At 33.2% G+C, this 16692-nt stretch overlaps 1 protein-coding gene across 2 annotated transcripts in view; it reads right to left on the minus strand.

Annotated features, from left to right (window-relative positions):
- LOC118190776 (uncharacterized) overlaps positions 1–954 on the minus strand; it is a 47399-nt gene extending 46445 nt beyond the window's left edge. For both annotated transcript variants that reach the window (XM_035361548.2, XM_035361547.2), the window contains exon 1: positions 256–954. In XM_035361548.2, the coding sequence (XP_035217439.1) occupies positions 256–778 (523 nt within the window). In that variant the 5' untranslated portion in view covers positions 779–954. The remainder of the gene's footprint in view (positions 1–255) is intronic.
- Between the last annotated feature and the right edge of the window lie 15738 nt (positions 955–16692).

Below are 16692 nucleotides of genomic sequence, written 5' to 3' on the forward strand. Positions count from 1 at the left end.
ACATGGAACTAAAAAGGAGGTTCAGATAAACGAATCCACACATACTGTAACAGTAATAACTCTACATTTATATTACATACAACTATATAAAAAAATGATATTGTATTACTTATATACAAATATGTTACAAAAATCATATATTCTAGAAGTTTTTGAAAGTCTTAAAAAAATTATTTCTTGTTGTACACATACATAAGAATTGTAAATCTGATTAATTCTCTATCACATGAACAATTAATAAATATATAAACTTACTGGCAACTTTATATTGAACTTGGTAAGTCCATAATAAAAATCTGCACACTTCATTTAATTCATCGGCGCATATAATATTACATATAAGTGTGTCTGCAAGCCTCGTTCCAATACTCGTTGAGGATTTGGGGATTAACTCATGCAAGTTTGTAAAATCCTGGCATACATCAGGAGACAATGGTACGCGAATAGGAGGTACAACGTTAACCGAACTGCAAGTAATATTTTTCACAGTCTGAAATGCTTCTTTGCATAAATATAGTGTTTCTTTTCTCTGAATACTGTCGTCTTTTTGGCACAGCTCTAAGGGAGCATTCAATGTTGGATATGGCACATTTATACCTTTAGGCATGCGACATTTATTTTGGGACAAATATTTCATAAATTCTTTGTATGAAGAAATAGAGGGAGAAACTGGAGCTGCCGAAATATATGACAAACAAAATACAATTATAAATAATTTAAACATTATAGTATATTTAACACTTAAAAATCTCGAAATTTCGAAAGCCATCGCTTCCATAACTGCAAGCAATAACACGCTATTACATTGAAGCAGACACCAGAGGTAAATGTGTAGCAAATCTAAAGTATACTTAAGCGATACACATAAATACGCATTATAAATTACGCAAGTTCTAATTGATTAGAGAAGCAATTGCCGGACAGATACTAAACAGAAAGTAAAAACACTTTTATTTCATCGATATAATTAGGTAGAAGTAGTAGTACTTTCTCCTTCAACTTCTGCAAATTCTTCATAAATTATGAAATCATTTAAATATAAGGAAAATGAAAAGAAATTAAAACTTAATTTGCTTTTAGAAAAACCTTTCCAAATTTCTATGAACAAATTACAGTAAATTTTAGGTCTTTAGAAACTAATACTCCCAGTGACTCCACATATAGTGATTGTGGAGAAGTTACATCCCAAAGAAAATCAGGGATATCATAAGAAATAGAAATTCGCACTGATATCACTAGAAAGTGTGGAATATGTCATGTTTCTAATATAGTTGAATTAAATTACGAAAAATAAGAGAAGGTGAGAGGCACAGCAGGGCTTTGCTTTCATAGCATACTGAGCGTAATACTTTTGTAGTGATATAAATAGCCAATCAAACGCTCGCACTACAAACCAGTCCAAATACCAGAATCTATCACAACAGAGCTCTTTTGAGTTAGCGACATGATATTTGACTGCCACGTAACAGACTTAGGATTAAATCATGAGGTCATCGTAGTCTTCACGGGTAAACCACACTCATGTACTGCTGCACTTCTAAGAGGTGTTAATAGATGGAGACACGAGAAAGCAACCGCAAACCGAGCAGCTCGAAGCGAGCTTTACGACACCACGAGATCGTACCAATTATTCAATAAAACATCTTGTGACAACACAAACAGTTTATTTTACTAATCCAACAAGTGACAACTGTAGCTTTGACATATCAAACAACACTCAAAATATAAATGGTGTCAGATAATACTCATTAATTCTCAAATATACATGAAAAGCAATTCGAAGCCATTTTTCTCATTTTTTAATAAAAAAAGAACAAGCTCAACAGATAAATGTAAAAACCTCCACTGTTGCCATTCATAGTTTATTAAATTACATCAAAAAAAGATAATATTATATAGATGTTCTACTTGACAAAGTTTTTATTCGCAATATATATTCTTCCAGACAAGTCGACATAATCCTGCATTCTAATACATAACTTTTAAGAAATACTCTTTTTAGGACAGCAACAAATAGCCTAATCGATTGACTCATTCTGCTAAAGTAAATGAACGGTGGCTCAAAAATGTACAAGTGAAGAATCAAAACACAGAGTAAAGAAGAAAACAATATTATTGCCAGTAAGAAAAAGGGAATTCTGTGTTAAACATCATAAGTTGCAATGCACATAGATTTGTCTATGCTTTTAATGCTATAGATTCACATTATTTTCCCACTGTTTACTTCGATCTGTAGGAGTTGAGCTGATAAAGACGTAGATTACTTTTACTGTTTTGTTTTCCTGACTGTTTTAAGGGGCCTCATACACCTTAAACCCCTTATGATCTTCGAATTATGTTACTGTTGCAAGAATTGTGATGTTTTATTTATTTTAAAAGCACTTACTTCCAACTTTTTACAGCTGATTGCATAATATAGTTGCTTTGGAAACGAATGACCAGAAAGTTTATGTTGCCACAAATAGTTTTGTAATTTAATCCACTTTGTGACAAAATGTTTCGGTATGTTTCCATGTTGCGCGCATGATAATTTAAAAATGGTTAATGGTACATACTTGAAATTTGATGGAATTCTTTATATGGGCACTATTTTCTAATTGAACCAAAAATCTGATGAATATTTTAATATTAAAAAAATTTATGCACGAAAACATTACAGATATTTTTAATAAAATTCATTTTATAAACTCAACTCCAAATAAAATAAAAATTTAACATGAAATTCTTAGAATTTTAGGTTCACAGTAGTTTCCAAATGTTATAGAGCTATATATTAAATATGGAATTAAATTATGCAACAGAATGTTTTAAACTGTGCGCTGAAGGTGGAAACTTGACGAAACATTTTGTCACAAAGCGGATTAAATTATAAAAATATTTGTCGCAACACAAACTTTCTGAGTACTATTTTAGAAAGCAGCTATATTATGTAGTCAGCTGTAAAAGGTTGGAAGTAATTGCTTTTAAAATAAATAAGTTATCCCAATTCTTGCAACAGTCACATATTCGAAGATATTATGGGTTTTAAGGTGTATGAGTCCCCTTAAAATTTTAATTTGTGTCTTTGCCGGTTCTGATGTTACAGCAGTTCAAGAGGATTCAGACAACATTTCAATGTTGCACAGCTAATAGGTTTTGAATTATGCGAAGAACATACATGCGTACATACAGACGTCACAAACATGCATTTTTAAACTAATTTTAAAACCATTTTAAAATCCGTTTTGTTAGAGCCCTTTGTACTGTCCACACGGGATTTTAATTTGCCATAAATAAATTAATAAAAATTATTACTTCGAAATAAACGTTATCTTCACTATATTTAATAAAATTATGATTATCAATCAGTGAATTATAACTGCTTGATAATCAATTATAACTGCTTGAGAGTCAATTATAACTGCTTGAATTATAACTGCTTTCTTTGCGATGAATACTTAGAAAGATGAATAATGAATATTTAGATTTGATTTTGATGCATTATGTTCTGGCCACAGCTAGAAATATTTTCAACACGCCGAAGCATAACTTGTAGCTCATGCAATATTCTGTGGAGACACAAATACGTCATATCATGAATTTTTTACATTATGTCATATAACCAAGAAACTTCAATTTCTAATTTATGAAACAAAATTGTTTCTTCAAAGCTGAAAATTTTTTAAAAAATTTATTTAGGATCAGCTGCAATAATTCTTTGACAGTGAATTATCACGAAGAATGTACAGAAAGCAGACGACATATTAATTTTATTCAGCAATTTCGTACTGCGAAAAAAAAAAAAAAAAAAAAAAAAAAAAAAACAATTGGCAACAGATAAACGGAAGCAGAAAACAGACGATTAAAGTTCGTCAACTTTGGTTTCGCTATTAAATGTATTCTTTTAAAGTTTGAATGTTTGTTAGAGTGTTGATTTTTAATGAGCGGCATTGATTAGTACTTTAGCAAAGCTAACAAGCATGAATTTAGCTGTTAAATATGAATAATTTTATTTTCATGAATTTCTGGTGATTTAAAGCATTCTAAAGTGTAGCGACGTAATTTTATTAATCGTTTCTACTAGAGTATTTCCATTGAATTTTGAAAAACAAAGCGCCAGATAGCAGTATTTTAATCCTTTTGACGATGTTACCTTAAAAATCTGGAATTTTATTCAAGATTATGATTTTTATTGAATGTTATGCCTGACGAGATTGCAAAGTACTCAGTTGACAGTTCTGATAATTGTTAACGAATCATTTGACTGGACTATTTCAGTTACTGGAACTATTAATGTTGAATTCGTTTCCAGTTTGGAACTATAAATTTATTGACCTACAGGGTGAATTTTAGTTCGTTTTCCAGGATAATTTACACAGGATTATATCGTCTGTGGAAACCAGCATGCCTAAGCATAGCTGTGTTTATGCATTTAAATTGTGAGTATTCCTTTATTAATTTCTTTTTATCGCCAGTTTATTCTGATTATCCCACAAAAAAATTATCGAACAGTTCTGCTTTCCGAATATAATATCAATAAGTTGTTATGTAATCCGAATATAATGTAAATGAGTCAAACAGAAACTATATAATAGTTTGCTTTAAATACATATTTATCTAATATATTTTATACCCAATGTTTTTCCTAAATACAGAAATAATACTCTTAAAAATTTTATTTTCATTTGAAGTGGAAAGTCATGTCACAAAAGGACCAGGTTGTTATTATTTCATCATACAAAATTTTTTAAAAAGTTAATTTTTTTAATGTTATGTTGGATTCTTATCAGGCACAACCATGGGAAAAAAAGAAGAAAAACTTTTGGCACGAAGCAGGACAAAATATGCAATTTTCATTTATCAAATGTGGAGTAGTAATTTTTCACGTAATGAAGCTAGTTATTTATACTATCTTATTTGATACACATTTTTCACACTTGAAATATTAGTACAAATCCTCGGTTGCAAATGGTTTCAACAAATTCTTCGCGCAAATACAGAGGCCGCAAGAATGCTGTAGTTGCCTTCCCACCCAAACAATCCACCAATTCTCCATTTTCTCAGATATAAAATTGTCCTAGTCACTACAAATGGTTTTATTTCCTTTTCTTTTTTACTTCTTTGTGCGAAGTAAAAAGGAAGTATTGTAATCGCAAAAAAATTCGGGTATCATATTTCACCGAAAATATCCATTTTGACGGCTATCTAAAGCAATTTAACGATGTTTTCGCTTGACATCTGTATGTAAGGACATCTTTTTTCCCCCAAAAAATTATAAAACTGATTTAAAATGTATTCTAAAGATATTTTTTCATGGAAAACCAGTAGCTTCATAAAGTTGAAATTTTGTATATAGGACTGCTATAACATGTAGATGTGTATCTCCTGTTTTTATTGCAGAGCGCAACGAAAGTGTATAAATATATGTTTATATATACTATATCCAATCTGTTACTCGGCTCGGTGAGCTCAGTTTCTTTATTCTTATATGTTTATAAATTGGGCATTTTTTGCTTTAAAAAGGATTGAATTATGTTGTTCTTATCTTCCAGTTCAAGTTTTTATGCCTTTAGTTATCCTGCATGCAATAATTGTGGAATTATCAACAATTTAAAAGTTTTTTAAGTGCGGCTAATCCTAATAATAGCAGCCATATTTGTTTACATTTGAAACTTAGCAGAATAGTGGATTTGTTGCCGATCTAGAGAAATTAAGCTTCGCAACAACGAAGTAACGCCTTCTTCTATTATTGCCAATTAAATTATGCTTAATACATTCTGGAATTATCATTTAAGTTATTAAATTATCTCATATATTGACTCAGCATAGCGTCCACAACAAATTATGCCAGTTTCTAACCCTTCAGTGTCTTTTTGCCGAGTGAGACCAACTTTCAGTTTTGTGCACCGAAAAAAAAACGCTGGCCGAATTGCTTGTTTTTGCTAGAAACTGTAATTTTAATTGTAAAACAAATTTTACAAAAGCGCATTTATTATGTTGTGGTTTATGCGCTTTCGACAAAGTAGACTTAATTCAATTCAATAAGTTTAAATGAAATGCAGGAAAAATGAGCATAATTTAATATTCTGTACAAGGAAGTCATGTGGTGTACGCATCAGATTTTTTTCTTTTTCTTTGTACGAAGTAAAGATATAATGCAATCGTGTCGGGTATCATATTTCAACGAAAATATCGATTTTGACCACTCTCGAATACATCTAAACGATGTTTTCGCCTGATATCTGTAAATGCAATCAAAATAAAGATCTCTTTTTTCCTAAACGGATTCCAAAATGGACTTAAAATCAAGTCAGAAGAGATTTTTTTTTTTTTTTTCTTGACGTCTTTGTACGTACTTATATACGTATATATTGTTGAGTGCGTAGAGGTTCGTTATGAATTGAATGCACAAGTCCGATGAGAAATGAATAAGATTTATTATTATCACAAATAAATAAAACAAAACTCTTAAATTTCCTAAGATATTCGTACAGTATTACAATATCTCACAGTAGTTATCTTTTAACTACTCAAACGTTCAACAGAACTTAATTCAAAACAGCTAGAGAAAGCTAATCCGCGAATTCTCAGTCAACAAGAGCAGTTTTCTAAACAAACTCTTAAAACAAACTCTAACTAAATAACAACAAAACTAACTGAATTGATCTTTGATCTTTGATCGTATCTTTACTTCTAACCTCAATCTCCAAGGGTTTTTAACCAGTACCATGAGAATTACAACCATTATACATTTGTTAGGTTTAAAATTAATAAAGATGTACATTAGTATATCTTTATTAATACATTAGATGTACATTAGTACAACTACCTGAATTGAGAGGTTTTCCTCCTTTTTATAAGATTTTAAATCGTGCGCGAGAATTTTTTGGAATTTTCTCGAAATCAAAAAGAGATATTTATTTATTAAATATTAAATGCACGCGCTCTTGCATTTTTAGTTTTCCGGCTTAGATTTCTTTTGATAGTCGTCACGCACTGCACTGCACGGGGAGTAAATCAATTTAATTTATATTTCTACTAACATTAGCTGTTTAAATACCAAATCCGTAACAATATATATCTCACATTGCTCAGAAATGAGTAGCCTTAGAAAGTTGAAATTTTGTACATAGGACTGCTATAACGTGTAGTTGTGCACCTCTCAGTTTGGTTGCAATCGGCTGCACCAAACGTGTGTATATATATATATATATAATGTTTATATGTATATATATATATATATAAATTTAAACAAATTAAAAGTTAAATTTTAACAAACACGTATAAAGGTAAAAAAGCAAATTTGAAGCCAAAATTAAAAAAAAAAAAAAAAAAAAAAAAAAAAAGAAAATTAAAGCCAAAATAATTTTTAAAAAATTTTTAAAAAAATGTGCAAACATATAAAAGATTTAATTCTCGAACTAATCTACAGTATCATTTAAATTCAGAAGCATAAGCAAATCAAGTGCAAAACCAATCCATGAAAATAAATTCACTAATTTAGCAAATTAAAATTAATCCAAACAATTTTTATAAAAATGCATAAGTGAATGACTGTTGAGCAGGCAGGAGACAGACTTATCAAGGGGAAGTTGCCTCCAAACCTAACTCTCCAATCATTCAATTCGTGTTTCGTCATTCATGCAGGCAAGAGTAAAAGTCAAAACCAAAAGTAAAAAGTGAAGAATGTCATATTTTAATTAAATTTATGTGTCATATTTTACTTAAATGTGTCATATTTTAATTAAATTTATTTAATTAAATTCAATTTATTCAATTTATTTTTATTTATTTATATTTAATTTAACCCAGATGCTAAGCTAACCCAGATGAGTGAAATTCACTCATCTGGGTTAGCTTAGTTTTTTTATAAACTAAGTTCTTAGTTATATTGGTAAATTTTGCACTTTTTTCTATAAAAGTGACGTCTGAATTATGTTGTTCTTATATTCCGGTTAAGGTTTTTATGCCTTTAACTAATCTGCATCCAATAGTTGTAGAATAATCAAGAATTTATTTCTATTTGAAACTCTTGAAAGAATAGTGAATTAAGTCAGTTTGTACATCAACTTCAGTATCTTTTTACCGAGTGGGACCAAAGTGAACTTTCATTCTCGTGCACCGAAAAATCTGTGTTTCTGTCCGCTGCCCGAAATGTTTGTTTTGGGTATAAACTCTAGTTTTTAATCGTAATATTTTTTAAAAATGTTTTTAAACTTACTTGTTGTTTTATGTTTTTCTTAATTTTACAATTTTTAATGAAGATGTTTTGAGTTTTTATGTATTTTTGCTTTGCCACGAAGTAATAACTGAATTTATTGAATGATGTCCGCATCAGATATTATTTTTAAGGAATTTAAGAATCTAATATCAAAGCATCATTTCGTAGACTGCAAAGCTTGCTCTTTGCTTATATTTAAGTTTGTTTGCATAAAACTGAACAAAACTAACCTTTTCTTCCTAAATAAACTCCATATAACCCCTAATTTATTCCACTTTCCCTTCTAAAAAACTATATGTAATGCATATACGAGCCAGTTTCCCTTAGAAAGTCTTCCACGAAGGCAAACCCTTCCATGGGCAGATCTCTAATCAACTAGCCAAACCAGACCTAACCCTTCTAACAAAATATAGTGCATTATTATTTTTTTTTTACCTATTCCCGACTAAGAAATTTTTTACAAGCGCTACTGTAGCGTATAATAATGGTAAGAAATTGACATGAGAATACTCAGTGTGGCCTTTCAAAACGTTCGTTGGTGCCCGTCAAAATTTAGAGCAATGTTGATTCCAATTTTCGATATCATTCTGTAACAGTGGATACCTGAGGGCAAGATTTTCGTGATGAAACAATCATTTGCCTTAGTTTTATGATGATAATAATGGAGAGGATTGATCTGGTTGCTATTGTAGTGGCGCCATCTAGTGTAAAAGGAGAAATTTGAAATCATCACATGCATTTTCCTATGTAGTATTCTAGAGCTCAAATTAAATTTCAAACAAAGTACATAGGCTCTAGTGTAGAATTGGGTGCCCCTTCGATTAGCGACAATTTTTTTAAAATTTTGGCGATGAAATCTTATTTCTGGTTACCATGATAGTGTAACTTTGCTTTAGCCTCCTGATTTTTTTAAAATAAAAATAGATTGATGTGTACATGGACAAATTTAAACAGTGGGAAATGCCTAGTTTGTGCAATTCTGGGATGTTTTTTTAAGTGAAAACAGATCGATATGTACATGGACAAAGAGTTTATGCAATTCTTTGACTTTTTATTTTGGTTTGTGTAGCGGCCATCTTGAAATTGCGTCTTCCTGGCTCCGATCTTGGCGTCAAAAAAGAATCGCCAAAAAACAACGAGCACCCAATTGTAAACTTTTACCAATACATTTTATGCGAGTATCTAGGGGAAGAAATATTCATTTTTATAAGCATCTCATGAAATAATCTGATAATTTAGTTTTTTTACTTATTTTTTTTAAAACAACTATACGCTTGCGAGTCCAGCTGCCTAAAGTTCTCATTATAAATGGAAAAATTGTATAATGATTTTAATGTGTCCAGTTAGTGAAACTGAGCTAATTTTTGAAAATTTCGGCTAATCTTTGGAATATGGTAACAGGTAGTTTGGCGACATTTTGGTAAGGCGATAAAGGTTACTAGCTAGGACTTTAGCAGGGTACATGGATAAAGTCATGAGTGTGCGCAATGCTATTTTTGTGTAATTCTGGGATTTTTTTTATGTGAAAATAGGTCGACGTGTACATGGATACCGTGTATGTGCAATTCTTAAAAACGCGGCAAGCAGTTTGCGATTCTGCCCTTTCTCCCAATTTCGCACCTAATCTTGGTCAAAATTAAGCACTTTTGTTCCATAAAAGTTCTAGCATAAGCGTAATTTGGGTAGCAGATTGTTAGAAAAAATGTTGAGTTAAAAAAAAAAATGCCTTTACTTCGTGAAAACAAAATGGCGTCCAAACAAAAACTAGCAGGTTGCTGTAGCAGGGTTGGTCGCCAAATTTTCGCCAAAAGATCGCCAAGTTACCATAATCTAAAGATTAACCGAAATTTCACCTACAAACATAAGAAAAGTTCTTTTTAGCTGTGAATTTCTACATAACGCAGTTTAAATTTTATTGCGAGAATTCTGTTTTCAAGAGCTTTAAAAATAATTTAAGTTGTAAGTAATTCGATGAAAGAAGGTTTTAAGGAAAAGAAACACCTCTTGAAAAATACAGAATTTTCAGTCTCCCAGAAATCTGCATGGGACAAAAAGGGAAAGTAAAAAAGGTTTCTTTCTGTTTCCTTTTTTTTTTTTTTTTTTTTTTTTTTGTTTTGTTTGTTTTGTGTGTTCTTTATATTATTAAGGATCATATTTCTGAACTCGTGGTGAGGTTGCAAATTTCAGATATTTCAGAATTACATCTAAAATCGTTAAATATTTCTCTATAATTAGGCAGGTAGGATATAAAGCGGCTAGGATATAAATTTTTAAGTACAGTTACGAAGGCATTTTAAAACATAAAGAAAAGACGACATACAAATACTCGTCTATATAAACCGTTCTATCTAATAGATGGCACCACACACACAGGCTGCTAGAATACTTCACAACCACCAGGCAGCTAGAATTCTTTCTCAGAATTTTAAAGCCGATGATTCATTTGCTGGAATCACGAATTACAGATTCTTATCGTGAAAGGATGGAAAAGAAAATGAGAAAACTATCGAACGACCTCGGCTTTACTTTTTTCTCCCAGTACATTCACCGGAGAGTAGCTTAGGCATTTTCCTGTTTAGTTTCATTTTTAAAACCTTAAATACAAAATCTGATGTGTACGCCACATGACTTCCTTAGACGGAATATTAAATTATAAGCATTTTTTCCCTGCATTTCATTTAAATTTATTTCCTCAAATTTCATTAGAGATATTTTTCTTATCCTGTTAATTCAGTTCTCACTTGATGGCAAGGCAAAAATACATAAAAACTCTAAATATTTTCATTTAAAATTGAGCCCACCAGCGGCCGAGCGGTGTCGCTGAACACTGGTAGTTTGGTCCGAGATTCGAATTCCGCGAACGGGCTGGCTGCATGGGTGTTTTCGTGGTTTTCCCCATGTGTAACGTGTATACGAGCCAGTTTCCCTTAGAAAGTCCTCCACAAAGGCATCCCTCCCCTTAGGCAGATAGCCCTCGTGTGCTTTGCCATAATTAAATACACCACCACACCACCATTTAAAATTCATGGCAAATGAACAGAAGTTGCGATCATAGCGCGCATTTCTAGTGCGCAATTCGCAAAGTATAAAACCAGTAACAGAGGAGGAAATTTATCTTTTTTTTTTTTTTTTTTTTTTTTTCCCATTGTAATTTTGTAAAGAAGCAACTGAAGATGCCATTACGACGATATCGAAAACCTTACAGACAACTAAACGACTTCGAACGTGGTCGTACTGTAGGCTTGCGTGAAGCTGGGTGGTGATACCGAGCAATAGGCCGCCACCTGCAGCGTACAGGCACTGCTGTGCAAAGATGTTGGCAACAATGGTTGCTACAAGGAAATTGTCGACGAAATGAAGGCTCTGGAAGGCCAAGGAGCACAAATGTGAGGCAAGATAGGATGATTGTTCGCCAGGCCAGGCCCGAACCGCCCCAACGATATCATTGTCGGCTAGTCAACGTACTACAGCCACGTCTATACCTCCCGTGGTACCGTCCACCATCTCACGGCGCTTATCTGAGGTGGGCTTACCTTCACAGAGGCCCCTAAGACGTTTGCCTTTGAACCCACAGCATCAGTGGAGTCATCTGGAGTGGTGATGCAGCCGATCATCATGGCTGCCATCAGACTGGAATCGTATAGTGTTCAGCGATAAATCCCGCTCCACTCTTGAAGCAGATAACCACCGTGGACGGGGTTAGCAGTCCCAATCAGCCTTTGTTTCACAAAGGCATGCAGCCATAACCCCTGGCGTGACAGTATGGGGCTCTATTTCTTATGGCAGAAGCTCATCTTTAGTCATCCTCCGTACATCTTAAACAGCTCAACACGATATCTTGATACCATCCTGCGGCCGGTTGCATTACCCTTCATGGCACGTCATCCTGAGGCTATTTTCTAATAAGATAATGCCAGGTCACATACCCCTCGCATATCTCTGGACTGTCTCCGTGCGGCTGATACTCTTCCTTGGCCAGCAAGGTCACTAGACCTTTTACCAATCGAACATGTCTGGGACATGGTTGGCCACCAAATTCGGGCACCGCAAAACATCGCAGATCTGGAGCGACAGCTGATGAATGCCTGCAGAATGTTTCGCAGGATTGACATTAGGAACCTCTACTCCTCTTTGCCTCGACGAATTCAAGCATGCGTTGCCGTCAGGGGCGGTTCGATCAACTACTAATTTGAACACTCAGTGGAGTGATCGTGAACCGTGAACAGGTAATATGACCTTGATTTTTAATCATTTTATTATCTGTGTATAAGATATACACATATTCAGTTTCATCAAAAACAATTACTTCCTTCATGGTACTTCGATTTTTTTCCCAAAAAAGTGTATATATATATATATAATTTATTTACTAAAGTAATATTGATTATATTGTAGAGTCATTAGGTTAATTGGAAGCAGAAAACATGAAATATATGCAACCGCCTTCGCCGGGAATCGAACCACGGACCTCTGGAATACCGGCCCAGCGTGCTACCATTACACCCCGAAGGCACGCTAGGGAAGTGGGAGAAATACCTTATATACTCCCCTTCTTAAAGGGCGACTAGGGTTTTAGGGGATTTAGTCGTCAAATCCTGGGTGCGGAGAATCATCATCCGCAACCGTTTTAGTTCGGGCGCCACTTGTAGAGTCATTAGGTTAATTGGAAGCAGAAAACATGAAAAATATGCAACCGCCTTGGCCGGGAATCGAACCACGGACCTCTGGAATACCGGCCCAGCGTGTTACCGTTACACCACGAAGGCACGCTAGGGAAGAGGGAGAAATACCTTATAATATTATATTATTATCTAATATAAAGTTAGTAGAATGTATCTGAATGAAGTAACCGTGAAGGTCGGTATTCTAGAGGTCCGCGGTTCGATTCCCGGCGAAGGCGTTGTTGATTTTTCATCCTTCCTGCTTCCAAAATACCTAATGTCTCTAATATATATACATATATATATACTTTTTGTGTGGCCGATTGCAACCAATATACGAGGTGCACAACTACATGTTATAGCAGTCCTATATACAAAATTTCAACGTTCTGAGTCTACTCGTTTTTGAGTACCCTCAGAACTCAAAATATGTACATATGTAGAAATGCAACGAAAAAATCTCTTCTGAATCCATTTTAAATTAGTTTTAGAATTCGTTTGGGGAAAAAGAGTCCTTTTCTTCTGTCCTTACGTTTATTTCTGTCCAGATGTCACGTCGTTAAATTACATTTCGATAGCAGTCAAAATGAATATTTTCTTTGAAATATGGCAGCCGGAATTTTTTGCGATTACAATACTTCCTTTATAGCGTGCAAGGAAGTCAAAATGTGCGTTATCTCGAAGAGAGAGAGATGAACCGGCACGAATAAAGGTGTCAGAATCACCGAGTGTAGAAAAAGAGATTTTCAACTGTCAGAGGATCATTTCGTTACAAAAAGGTCTTAAATATTTGTTTGGAAAGATTTAAAAAAAATACTCCATGTAGCTATAAATAATGCGTATTTTTGAACAAGGACTACAAAAAAAAAAAAAAAAAATCTGCTTTTATTTTATTTACTTATTTTTGATAAAAGTGGGGAATTAAATATAAAGTCGAAATTTTTGAGCTGTTAAAAAAAATTGAAGAATTCCAACGTGTAAAGTTTCGAAAATCTCTTTCGGCAACTATTTGGTCAAAACATGAGGTGTAGGGACATTCATTTGTGGAACATTAATTTTTGTTAGTTTTCAGAGTATTCTCTATCGTCTGATTGTATCCTATTTTTACTTCCTTGTACGAAGTAAAAAGGAAGTATTGTAATCGCGAAAAGTTTCAGGCAGCGTATTTCAACGAAAGTAGCCATTTTGACCGCTATCGAATGCAATTTAGCGATGTTTTTGCGTGATATCTGTACGTAAGGACAGAATAAAAGACTCGTTTCCTCCAAAAAAATTATAAAACTGCTTTAAAATAAATTCTGAGGAGAATTTTTCGTGGCGTCTGTACGAGCGTATGTACGTATCTCGCATAACTCAAAAACGAATAGCCTCGGAACGTTGAAATTTTGTATATAGGTTTTTATGCCTTTAGTAAATCTGTATGTAATATTTTTAGAATTATCAACAATTTTTAAGTTGTTTAAGTGCCGCTAAACCTAATAAACTTTTTCATGGCGGCCATTGCTTGTTTACATTTGAAACAGCAGGATAGCGGATTTGTTGCCAATCTAGACAGACGTAGCTTCGCAACAACAAAAATAACGCCTTCATTTATTATTACAAATTAAATCATGCTTAATCCTTTCTGGAATTTTTTCGAGGAAATAAGTGTTTAAGATTTACTTCGTAATTTTTAATACAGATATTTTGAGTTTTTATGTATTTTTGTCTTGTCGCGAAATGAGAACAGAATTAATTGTATGAGAAATACTCAATCGTCTGTGAAAAACTGTTTCTTTTTTGTTTTGTTTGCTTAATTTCTTTTAGACATCGTTCTAGCTTTATTGTAGTTTTTGAAGAGAACATGCGGCAACGATTAGATAATTCTTTAAATAATATAAATTTTGTGCGTTCTGAGTTATAATATGAACAAAATATAACGTGGTAAGTGAACCTAAAGACAGAGTGTCGCTATGGTAAACAAATAGAGTGAATTTTAAAGAATGCATTTATTCTATTGTGGTTTATGTGCTGTCGGCGACGTAGATTTAATTCAATCTAATAAGTTTAAATGAAATGCAAGAAAAAATGCGTATAATTTAATATTCCGTACAGGGAAGTTATGTGGTGTACACATCAGATTTTTTTATCATGAAAAAGGGGATTTAATTGAACCTGTATTTCATTATAAAAAGTGTTACGTAACATATTATGTTATTATTTTGCTTTTTCATGATTGCATATATCGATTTTCCACCTGATATTCTACCACTACACGTTCTTAGTGATGGGAAATTGCCGGTTTGGCACCGAAAGCGCGGGTTTCGGTCCATATAAGCCTTGATGAGTTCCTAAACCTTTAAGTTCTGTTATATTTATCGGCAAATAATTAAACAGAAGATGGCCTGGTTCTTTGAAAGTAAAACGTTTCGAAGTCACAGAGAACATATGCAGTGAAAACTCTGTTCACGAATTTAAGTCGTTCCCGAAGTCCGTTTGTTATGCGAAGCTAGTATCTTCCCTATAGGATTAGTAGTAAAATAGATTAATCAGTTTTCTGAATCACAAATGAAAACTGATTTAAAAATTACAGTAACACTTTTGCGAATAAAAATCTGACATTTCCAAAACGTAAAAAGAGCTTGTACGACAATTAAATAATATTCCTCGCCAGATAATATTTTATTGTTTATGAGACAAGCCATTTTAATATAGGTCTCTCTTCACTTAACACGTTGAGGACGGCCCAGATTTTGCTACATCGCTCCCCCGGACGGCAGTGCCTCTAGATGAAGAACTTTAGATAAATCAACGAATTTATGTGGTACTGTAAATAGAAAATTTAAATAAATAAATTGTAAATAGAAAATTTCCACCACAGAAACAAAACTAAAGCAACAACGAGGTGACATTGTTGAAAATCCGAAAGGAGTTCAATTTTTTAAATAGACAGACAAACGGTCAGTTTGCATGTTAACTATTTGCAACAATCCTACTTATACTGTGATTGAAAGAACAAAGGGTAAACTCAAACCTGATGCTATTTTTGACTACAATAATGTGGAAAAAGGCGTTGATATATCCGATCCAATTGCATCATATTACAATTCCGTACGCAAAACCGTTAAGCGGTGCAGAAAACGTATCATAGAATTGATTTGCGCAACATCAGTTGTCAATGCATGGTATATATATTCATTAGAGGTGGGGTACCAAGCATTTTAATATTTCGAAATTTAGATAAAATATTACTGATCGACTCCTGGAGATTTCCACCAGGAGCCTACAGAACCACAAACACCAAAAAGAAGAACTACACATTTTCTTGAGAAGTATTCTGGAACTGCCAGAAAGTCGCCAAAATATGCCGTGAATGTTATAAATCCTTACCTGCTCGACGAGGTAGAAACATTGCTGCAAATAAATCGAAAAGGGTTACAACGTTTTGCCGATTTCGCGAAGGTGAACCACCACTATGTCTAAAATGCTTAATAAAATAAAATAAAATAATAAATAAATAAATAAAAATAAAAAATAAAACCCACAAAAACAAATAAATATGTAAATAAATTAAGTCTATTAAGTATGTAATATGTAATAAATTAAGTCTATAAGTTTTTCAATAAAAAAGTTATTTTTAACCACATGAAGTTTTTTCATCTAATAAAACTTGTGGACACATTAGGATTTTTTTTGGAAGCCAGAGAGATGAAATATTAGCAACCGCCTTCGCCGGGAATCGAACCATGGACCTCTGGAAATACCGGCCCAGCGTGCAGAACCACTACGCCACGTAGGACGCTAGGAATGTGGGAGAAATACCTTATATACTCCCCTTTTTAAAGCGCGACT

Source organism: Stegodyphus dumicola, chromosome 3 (genome assembly GCF_044657685.1).
Source record: "Stegodyphus dumicola isolate Sdum_Otavi_A_Nest chromosome 3, ASM4465768v1".
Lineage (NCBI taxonomy): Eukaryota > Metazoa > Arthropoda > Arachnida > Araneae > Eresidae > Stegodyphus > Stegodyphus dumicola.